The 11,248-nt window shown below is 41.0% G+C and overlaps 1 protein-coding gene across 1 annotated transcript in view; it reads left to right on the forward strand.

Moving 5' to 3' along the window:
* Positions 1-9,550, forward strand: part of VSIG1 (V-set and immunoglobulin domain containing 1) — a 65,071-nt gene extending 55,521 nt beyond the window's left edge. Inside the window, 2 exon segments of the mRNA XM_006889948.1 lie at positions 1,075-1,210; positions 9,067-9,550. Coding sequence (XP_006890010.1) covers positions 1,075-1,210; positions 9,067-9,550 — 620 coding nt within the window.
* Positions 9,551-11,248: the final 1,698 nt, after the last annotated feature.

An 11,248-nucleotide genomic window follows, 5' to 3' on the forward strand; every position in this document is an offset into this window, starting at 1 on the left:
AACAACAACAACAACAACATCAATGGTGATTAATTTTATAAAACATAATGACTCTGATCATTTGAAACACAAGGTGAATGAAGAAATATGTGAAACAGAGTGTGTACATGAATGATGCACAATGCATACAAATATTGAATGCAAACCAAGATAACATTTTTTAAAGTGAGAAAAAAGGTGTCTGCCCAGCTTGAGGGAAGGTAGATGGAGATGGGTCAACTTGCAACTCAGACAATGAATATTCTCCTAGAGACAGCACCTGAGTGCTTCATGGTCTAGAACTCAGCTGGGTTGTCCCATTAGGGCTTTTCTATAGATCAAAATAACACACCTCTTCTGTTTGTTTGCCAACTACTCCCTCCCCAAGGAGTTATTTGGCTAAATGCCATTATACTTTTTATTTTTTTTAACATGGCATTGGTAATGAGTTGTGAAGCTAAAGGTATGAGGTTCAAATCTACCAGCTATCTTCTCCTATGTGAATTACAGCCCCTGAAAGATCACTGGAGAGTCAGCTATGAGTCAGTCCCAAGGGGTCAGAATGCACCAAGCTGCTTGGTGCACTCCACAAGCACGGAATTTCAGGGTGAGGGGAAAGAGGGCAGGTTTTTAGCTACCCATTTGACCTATGCTCTGCAAAAGCTTGGCAAAATGTCCCTGGTTATAATGGAGGTTAAGAAACCCAGCTGGTACAAGAGGAAAGTGCTTCACTGCTAACCTATAGGGTCCCTATGAGTCAGAATTGACTCAACAACAGATTGGTTTTTTTCTTTGCAAAAAATTATCAGAGGTCATTTTTTTGGTGGTCAGACTGCAACTACAAATTATCTTTCTCACAGAGATCTCCTTGCAAAAGTGACCAATTTCCCTGCAGTTAGAATCTACCTACCTACCTATCTATTTCTCTCTCTCAATATATATGTAAATATCACATGACAAAGCCTGCCATCTTTCTTCTCCCATGCTGAGTTCAAGTCACTTCTCCACTGTGACTGATCCAAATAATCCCTTGCATATGTATGAGGCAGGCAGTGTGGCCACTTTTCTAACCCGCTGCTTGTGTTCTTTATCCAGATCAAGAAGTTGGAATCATTGTTGGATCCTTGCTGGGTATCCTGATAGGTGCTGCCATCATCACCACTTTTGTGTATTTCGCATGGAAAAAGACAAAGGAAAGGAGGGGACATGCTAGAAGCACCACAGAGCTTGAGTAAGATCTTAAATTTGTCATTACTGGGATATCCACATTTTTCAGGCATAGCACTTATAATCCACTTTCCATTTTAAAAAACATATTGGTTTTCACAACATCATTCATATATAGTATATACAATCAATCAATGATTGAATGAATGCCTTTTATCACCTTGTTTCATAAAGCCCCACAGCTCCTACCGCCCACCATCTGTCCACTATTTTCTGCTTCTTTAGTGGTTTTAACCCCCTCTCTCTTTTTTGTGTGAATATCCTACAATTTCTCACTCCATTTGTTTGTTGATGGGCATTTGGGATGTTCCCATCTTCTTGCTATTATGAATAATGCATCAGTGAACATAGGTATATATGTCTCCATTTGTGCCTCAGCTCTGATTTGCTTTGGATATATTCCTGGCAATATATATTCCTAAATTCACTTTTTTTGAGGACCCCTCTTCTTTTTTTATTGATGTGAATGAAATGTTACAAAGTAAATTAATTTTTTTAATCATCCCACATCTGCCCAGTTTATTTTTTTATTATGCAGATTTCCCCCCCAGACTTTCCTTCACTGACATTATGTTTCATACAATCATTGCCATACATTGTCTTTTATAAAATTAATCACCCTTGGACTATACCAACCATTACCTGTCTTTTTAGGTCCCTGCCGGATCTTTCTCATGAATTTCTGATTCAACCATTCTTATACATTTTGTTCTGTAACATCAATTTCAATACTCACTTTCCCCCCACTTTCTACCTCAAATTATGAACGTTACCACAGATAGGGAGGGAAGGAGAGGGGAGTAAAAAAATTTGTAAACAGTTACTGAGTACGACACATAGCGACCCTATAAGCAACAGATTTGAAACCTGTCCTATCCTGTGCCAGCCTCCTCATTTCTGACACATTTGAACCCATTGCCACAGTGACTGTGCCAACCCATCCCACTGAGGGTCTATCTCTTATTTGCTAATCCTCCACCTTGCTAAGCATAATGTCCCATTCTGAAGAATATTCCCTCCTAACAGGCCCAAAGGATGTGAGGTGAAGCTTTGTCATCTTAGCCTCCAAGGAGTATTCCGGATGCAACCTTCTCCAAGGCTTATGCTTTCTGTTTAGGCAGTCCAAGGGATAGTAATAAATAGATAATAGATGCATATTGAGAAAGGCGAAGGGAAAGGTTTTATGTAATAAGGGGATGATCAACAAAATGCCACTTATAAAAGGGAAGACACAGAAGAGTATAGAAGGGTTAATGGAAATCAAGCCACTCTTCCTAAACATCCCCTTTAGCATAAAATGTCAGAAATAATCTTCCTGCTCACTCTCATGCCTTTTAGAAAAAAGAAAAATACCAATTACCAGGTACCGAGTGCCATGTGCTGGACCTTGTTCTAAGCACTTTAGGTCACTTTAACCTTTACAACTCTAAAAGGTAAGCATTGTTTTTAGCTTCATTTTAAAGATGAGGAAACAGACATTCAGAGAGGTTAAGTGGCTTCCCAAAATGTGACAGTAAACCATGTTGTTAAGTGCCATCGAGTCATAGGTGACTCATAGCGACCCTATGAATGAAAGACCTGGACACTTTATAACTTTTATCCTTTCTCGAGGTTCATAGAGTTTCCGGAGACAAGCTATTTCGGAAGTGGATGCCACTTCTGCTTCCAAGCTTGTTTTACTCGGGGAACTCCACCAAATACTGACTACCATGGGTAACCATTATCACATTTGACACATCAGTGTCACAGTGTTTAGCATCACAGCAACCACAAGTTACCTCTGTACAACAAGTGGATACACCAGGGCTATACGACCTAGAAGAATATTTTACCAAAACCAATCAAAAGCAGGCCTGAGGGCCGCAGATTACCTTTAGCTTGGTAGCATCACTTTCTGTCCACTAGGCCAACTGATAGCTTTCTATATTGTTGTTGTTGTTATTAAGTGCTATCAAGTCGTAGGCAACTCATAGTGACCCTATGATTGAAAAACCTGGACACTTGTATAACTTAAATTTTTTTCTCCAGGTAGGGCTGGTATTTTATTTGGGGGGGGGGTGGTTTTGAAGTCAACAATAGAACAGCCACTGTGGAAGATCTTGTTGGGAAAGTCAGAGCAAGGCAGAACAGGCTGACATATCCTGCAGAATTAATGTACAGAGGGAATGTCCTTTGTCTTCAGTGCCTTCCTGTTGCTTCTCAGCTACTGGAGGTTTGTCTGTATGACATGTAGACCCCAAGCATAGATGTTTTTCCTCCTTTCTTGTCAGTCTGGTTGCCCAGTGGTAAGAAGTTCCACTGGCAACTCAAAGATGAGCAGTTAAAAAAAAAGGCGTGCAGGTCAAATCCACTAGCCAGTTGTGATGGTGGTGTTGTTATGTGCCGTTGAGTTGCTTGCGACCCCATGTACAACAGCCCTAAACTCTGCTCGGTCCTGTGCCAATCTCATTGTCTCTGATACACCCATCCAGATTAACCCAGTCACTGAATCAATCCACCTCATAGAGGGCCTTCCCCTCCTGCGCTGTCCCTCCACCATCCCAAGCATGATGTCCCTCTCCAAGGACCTGTCCCTCCTTACAACATGTCCAAAGTATGTCAGACGAAGCCTCAGAATCCTTGCCTCCACGGAGCAGCCCGATTCAACCCTCTCCAAGATGAATCTGTTTGTTTTCTTAGCAGTCCATGGTACACTCAATACTCTTCTCCAGCATCACAGCTCAAAGGTATCAATTTTCCTTCTATCCTCCGTAGTCAACTCTCTGACACATAACAAGCAAGAAAAAGGAACAGTCTCTTCTCATGCTACTTACAGCCTCTGAAAACTCACTGGAGGGTCAGCTATGAGTTAGTTCCAATTCAACAGCACATAACAACAACCTGTCACATCATAACCTATCACTATCTATCACTTCTATCTATCACTTCTATCTATCTTCTACTTACAAAATGGAAGCCAATCTGAGTAATGCATTAATATCAGTAATAAGGACATTAGTAGATGTGAGTGTAAAGAGATAACATTTATTGAGTGCTTGCTCTGTGCTAAGCACACAGTGTATCTTATCTCATTTAATCCTAGGATATAGGTAGCATCATAGGCAAAGATTTTGAGGCCTAGAGAGGTTAAGTAAAGGTCACTCTTTGCAGCCCAAACCCAGATCCACATCCAGTGGCCACAGATTTAATCACTATTGTACCACCTCAGTTTTTGGGACACTTTCAGGTACTGTGTGTACATAGTAATGACGATTTCTTGCCCTGGTTTTTAGAATCTCCTCTGATTTCTGTTGGCTAGTCAGTCTAGATAATAAGGTGTGCCTGATCCTTCACAATTGCATGCTATTCATCAGAGAGCTGTACAATGACTAAGGTTGACAGGAGAAGAATCAATGCCTTTGAGCCGTAGTTTTGGAGAAGAGTCTTGAACATACCATGGACCATCAAGAAAACAAATAGGTCTGTCTTGGAGAGGGTGAAACCAAGTTTCTCCTTGGAGGCTAGAATTTTGAAGCTCTATCTCACATACTTTGGGCAGGTGGCCAGGAAGGACCGATCCTTGGAGAAGAACAACCTGCTTGGAAGGGTGGAGGGATGGTGCAGGAGAGGAAGATCCCAGATGAGATGGATTGAGTAACTGGGGCAATGGGGGTTGGTGTGTTAGAAGGACAGGGTAGACTTCAAAGCAGGTGTACATAGGGTTGCTATGGGTCTCAGGTGACTCAATGGCACATAACAATATAACAGCAACAACATTAGATCTTGGGCTCATCAGAGTAACTTTCAACTAATAATATTGTTGGGTACCAATGAGTTGGAACCAACCCCCAGATGACCTTTCAGCGGGTTATAGAGACAGTAAATTGAACTGAAGTAGATTGCCTGTGCTTCTCTCACAGAATAGCTGGTAGATTCAAACTGTGCACCTTTGGGTTGACTAGTCCATTAGAGCTCCCTGTCAACTAATGATGAGTAGACATAATTTCATCTTAAAATAAATTAGGAATAAGAATCGTTGGATTAATTCTTGTCATAAGGACATTATACAGACCAGGAGGGGTGCTGATATTGAACCTTTTTGTGCAGTATTCTGAAAGCATTACTACTTTGACTTAAATAGAACTGTCTCTGAACCAATCCATACAACAGCATTCTTTTTATTATTATTAATTTTAATGAAAGTTTACAGAGACTTTAGATTTCCATTCATTCATTATTGCAGTTTTCTCCCTGCCCACCCCTCCCCCCAGTTCCCACTTCTCTTTGAAAAGTAAAAGAAAAATTCTTCATTGTTATACAATCCCTCCTCACAAGTCCACTCCACTATGCAGCCTTCCTTCTGTACTCCTGTCATGACAATAATACCTAATCAGATATCCCTTTAAACATTTCTCCCCCTCAACAGTTTCAATGCAGTACACATAATTTATCCCCTCTTTCTCAGTCTTCCCTCAACTCCGATGTCAGTCCCATATTATAACAGTGGCACTATGCAGTATTTGTCCTTTTGTGACTGAGATATTTCACTCAGCATAATGTCCTCCAGGGTCACCCACTTTGTAGAATATTTCACGAGTTCCTTGTTTTAATGAAGCATAGTATTCCATTATGTGAATGTACCACAGCTTCTCTATCCATTTGTTTGTTGATGGGCATTTAGGTTGCTTCCAACTCTTTGATATTGTGAACAAAGTCACGATAAACATGGGTGTGCATATATCTGCTTGAGTGGCAGTTCTGGTTTCTTTAGGGTATATTCCCAGTAGTGGAATTGCTGGGTCAAATGGTATTTCTAGTTCCAACTTTTTGAGAAAGTGCCACACTGCCTTCTACAGTGGTTGCACCATTTGACACTCCCACCAACAGTGAATAAGGGTTCCAGTTTCTCCACAAACTCGTCAAGATTTGATGTTTGCTGTTCTGTTAAATTTTGCTATTCTGACAGGGGTGCGATGATATCTCATAGTTGTTTTGATTTGCAACTTTCTTAGGGTTAGGGATTTTGAACATTTCTTCATGTGCTTGTTGGCCGTCTGAATGTCTTCTTTGGTGAAGTGTCTTTATCGAGTCTTCCTAGCCAAAAAAAAGCCCTGGACCAGGAGGTTTTACAAGTGAATTTTATCAAACATTCAGAGAAGAACTGTCACCAATTTGACATAAACTATTTCAGAAAATAGAAAAAAATGCTATTCTCACAGACTTATTCTATGAAGCAAACCAAAGGCAGGAAAGGAAACCACCAAAATAGAAAACCATAGGCCAATATCTCTTATGAACATAGATACAAAAATCCTGAATAATATCCTGGGCAATAGAATCCAATGATACATAAAAAGTAATTGACCATGACCAAGTGGGATTCATAACAGGTATGCAAGGATGGTTCAACATAAGAAAAACAATCAGTGTAATTCATCATATCTTCAAAGAACCAGAACCACATGATCCTATCAATTGATGCAGAAAAGGCCTTTGACAAAATCCAATACCCTTTCCTGATTAAAACACTCAACAAAATAGGATTAGAGGAGAATTTTTTCAACATAGTAAAAAGTATATATGCAAACCTGAGAGCCAACATTGTTTTAAATGGAGAGAGATTAAAGGTATTCCCTTTGAAAACAGGAACTAGGCAAGGATGCCCACTCTCACCTCTCCTATTCAATATGGTATTGGAAGTCTTAGTGATAATAATAAGGCATGAGAAGGAAATAAGAGGTATCCAAATTGGCAAAGACGAGGTAAAATTACCTCTCTATGTAAATGATATGATAGTATACTTATAAAACCCTAAAGATTCAGCAAGAAAACTAATGGACATAGTTGACCAATTCAGCAAATTGGCAGGATACAAGCTCAACATACAAAAATCAGTTGTATATCTCTACAACAGCATTCTTCCTCTCAGGAAATGAAGTGAAGTTGATGAGAGGCTGGGATGAAGAGTTGTGCTTTTCCTTAAGCCAATAGTTAATATGGTAAAAGTCCTAATTGTCGACATCTTCACAGAAAAAAAAAAAAGACAACAAAACAAAACCAAAAAACTCCAAACACCAGTTTTTTAAAAGGGTGAGAGGCAAGTCAGTGAGAGTGAGATGTGTGGGTGAGGCAACCTCTGAGCACTCCTTTCTCTACTTCGCTGTTGTTTTTAGGTGATGTCTAGTCAGTTTCAGCTCAAAGTGGCCGTTTTGTCCTGTGTTATTCTTACAAACATTGCTGTGTTTGATCCCACTGTTGTAGCCATAGTGTTAATCCATCTGGTTGAGGGTCTTTCTCTTTTTCACTGCCCCTTGACTCCACCAAGCTCTGAACCACCATGCTGTTTCATGTCTCTGGTGCCCTAGTGGTAAGAAGCTGCACTGCAGGCAAAGTTTAACAGGACAGCAAGTAACGAATGTTGGAGAGGGTGTGGTGGGATTGTAAAATGGTACAACCACTCTCAAAGGAAGTTTGGCATTTCCTCAAAAAGCTGAACATAGACATTCCATATGACCCAGCTATTCCACTGCTTGGAGTATACCCCGAGAAAATGAGAACTGAGGCACAAATGGAGACTTGTTCATCAGTGTTCATAGTAGCATTATTCACCATCATAACAACATGGAAACAGCTCAGATGTCCAACTACAACTGAATGGATTGAGAAATTGTGCTATATTCACACAATGGAATACTACGCAGCACACAGGAGCAATGATTTTGTAAATTACTACCTTACTTGAGAGGGACTGGAGAGCATTATACTAATTGAACTCGGTCCCATAAGGATAAATACTGTATAAGACCATTATTGTAGAAATAGAAAGATAGCTAGTAAAATGGGTATGAGGGAGGGGGTAGGAGCAGAGGGGTGAGGATGGGCGGGGGGAGTTATAATCAGTGTTGCACAGCTTGATTGGTAGAGCAGGGGTGGGTAAAGGAAATGGAAAAGATCCTGTGTGAAAAACAATGTATACGAACTTTGTAAACAAACCAGTATAAAATAAAAAATTAAAAAAAATAAGCTGCTCTGGAATCCCAAAGGCACACAGTTCAAATCCACCAGTGGTTCTGTGGGAGGAGGATGGGCAATTTCCTCCCATGTGATTAACTGTCTCTGAAATCCCACTGGAGGATCAGTTCTGACTCTACGGTACATAATAAACAACAGTATATATTACAGGGAGGTTTGGTGACTTAGTAGGTAGGGAGCTATGCTTCCAACCCAAGGGCATGCAGTTTGAATCCACCAGATGCTCCACTGGAGAAAGATGGGCAATCTCCTCCTGTGTGCTTTACAGCTTTTGAAAACTTGCTAGAAGGTGAGCTATGAGTCAGTTCTGACTCACTGGCACATAACCACAATGTATATCACAATTATTCATGTGTTTTGTTTCTCTTTCCCTCCTTTCCTGTTTCCCCAGTTATTTACTTGTCACAATTGTGAAGACTGGTGCAGGATGAAGTAGTGTTTCATTTTGTTGTATATATAGTTGCTATGAGCTGGAACTGACTCAAGTGTGTCTAACCACCACCTCCATTTACCATCTACCAAGTGTTGTGGTAGATAGAGTGTGGGGTACAGAGATGCATGGCTGTCACCCTCAACACTTCATCAGATCTGATATCTTTATCTTGATATTGGTTTTCCCACCCTTTCAACACTGCTCTGTTGCTACTGAACTGTTATTGTACTGATGGGAACCTAATCTTTCTGTCTCCAAAAATTGAGACAGGCACATACTCTGTGAGTGGGTCAGAATATGTGACATCACAGACGTCCTGAACAGTCTGGGACCTCTGGACATGGAAGCTACAGAGTACATGCCTCCATATGAAACAACTTAACAGTAAGCATTTTTCCTGGGTTTTCCTCCTGCAGGCCAATGACCAAAGCAACCCGAAGTAGAGAGCGTTCAGCAATGTTCTCTGAACGCCCCATCCAGAGAGAAACAATTCGGAGACCTTACATCTTTGAGACGAACCGTGTTGCTATGCTGGAGCAGGACCTGGAGCCTAAATGCCAGCTGCAGGCTGCCCTGAGGCTTGGCTTAGGGCAGCCTGAATATAAGGTGCAGACTGCCCTGAGGCGTGGCTCAGGGTCTGAGCTTGCACCCCAGCTGGAGCCAGTGCAGGAGCTGGAGCCAGTGCAGGAGCTGGAAACAGTGCAGGAGCTAGAGCCTGAGCCTGAGCCCGAGCCTGAGCCTGAGCCTGAGTCCGAGCCTGAGTCTGAGCCTGAGTCCGAGCCTGAGTCCAAGCCTGAGCCCGAGCCTGAGCCTGAGCCTGAGCCTAAGCCTCAGCCTCAACCTGAGCCACAACCAAGAGCTGCAGTTGAGTCCTTCTGTGATGAGGATGAAATTGTTTAAGCCACAGGCTGCTGGCAAGGAACCGACCTTGTTTGGTCAGTTCACATAAGCAATCCCCTACCATCTCCCTCCATTATAAGCAACCTCCTTCTAACCATGCATTCACAGACTCCATGTAAGTGGGTCAAAATAGCAACTAAATAAACTCAAAGGCTCCTGCATTGCATTGCTGGTATAACGTGCTTATAATTTTACTAACATGTAAGCATACAAAAAAAAAAAAAACAAAAAACAACCCCAAACCCAAAACCCAAAAGGTGGGAGCAGAGGAATGAGGATGGGTAGGAATGAAATCACAGGGTTGCACAATTTGGTGGGTGAAGGAAGGGCGTAAAGGAAATGGGAAAGATCTAGCAGAGATGCAAAAAGACAGGTGGGCATAGTCCAATGGTGATTAATTTCATAAAATAAATGGAGAATGATTGTATGAACACAATGTGAATGAAGAATAGCATGGAACACAATGTATACAAGCTTTGTAAGTAAACCCATATAAAATAAAATTTTTTTTTAAAAAAAGAGTAGTTTTTCAGTTAAAGGGGTTTGCCAACAGCAAAGGTTTTCACAACATTGCAGAAGTCTCTTCTATGCTACTCTTCTGTTCCCCATAAATACATGACAAAGTGGCACTAAATAGATTCGGTATTATTGTTTTCAGGATTTTCAGAGTTTCTCTATTCTTTTTGGTCAGCAGTGCAACACACTATGGACTGTAGCACCACAGCTCCTTATTCCCTATTCACTTTTTATATGAAGAAACAAATGAAATCACCTTATTGCGTGGATTGGGGGAATCTCGAAAATTCCAGAGAATATGGATAGGATACAGCATTTAAAACCAGATCTTAAAATTTATGCTTCCATTATCACATCAGATTTCCCTACTAGCCAGTATCTGAACATAGCATATTCTTAATAATTATTCCATTTTTAAATGTAACATAGTGTATAGGCAAACAATGTCCAATAAAGTTTTACTTCAGCAAATAGAAAATGCTGATATTATATGTGATATACAATTTAGCTTCAAATGAAGTATTATAATTTACTTGCTTTGGAAAGACCAGACCAGGGAACTATCCTAAATGAACACTTAAGATCCACTTTGCTGTTAGGTGCCTGCTGTCGCATATGACTCATAGCGACCCTATGAACAAAACATCTGAACCAGTTCTATCCTGCACCATCCTCACACTTCCTGACACACAAGAGCCCTTTGCAGCAGTCACCATGTCAATCCACCTGGTTGAGGGTATTCCTCTCCTTTGCCGACCCTCCACCCTTCCCAACATCATGTCCCTCTCCAAGCAATATCACCTCCTAGCAACATGACCAAAGGATGTGAGGTGAAACCTCATCATTCTTGCCTCCAAAGAGTACCCTGGCTGCACCCTCTCCAAGACACACCTGTTTGTTCTCTTGGCCATCCCTGGGATGTTCAGTGCTTTTCTCCAGCGCTACAGCTCAAAAACATCAATTCTTTTCCTATCTTGCTTATCCATGGTTCAGCTCTCAGGCACACAACAAATGATCAGAAAGACCATGGCCTGAATCAGACACACCTTTGTCCTCAAACAGGCATCATTACTTCTCAATTTTAGATAATTCCAACTAGTTATTTAAAAAATCTGTTTTACTTTGGTAAAGTCCACAATAAAGCATTATCCTTATACAAATGCTATATGAACTAAAAGGCAT

Source organism: Elephantulus edwardii, unplaced genomic scaffold, assembly GCF_000299155.1.
Source record: "Elephantulus edwardii isolate Elephantulus edwardi_28Jun2011 unplaced genomic scaffold, EleEdw1.0 scaffold00083, whole genome shotgun sequence".
Classification (NCBI taxonomy): Eukaryota; Metazoa; Chordata; class Mammalia; order Macroscelidea; family Macroscelididae; genus Elephantulus; species Elephantulus edwardii.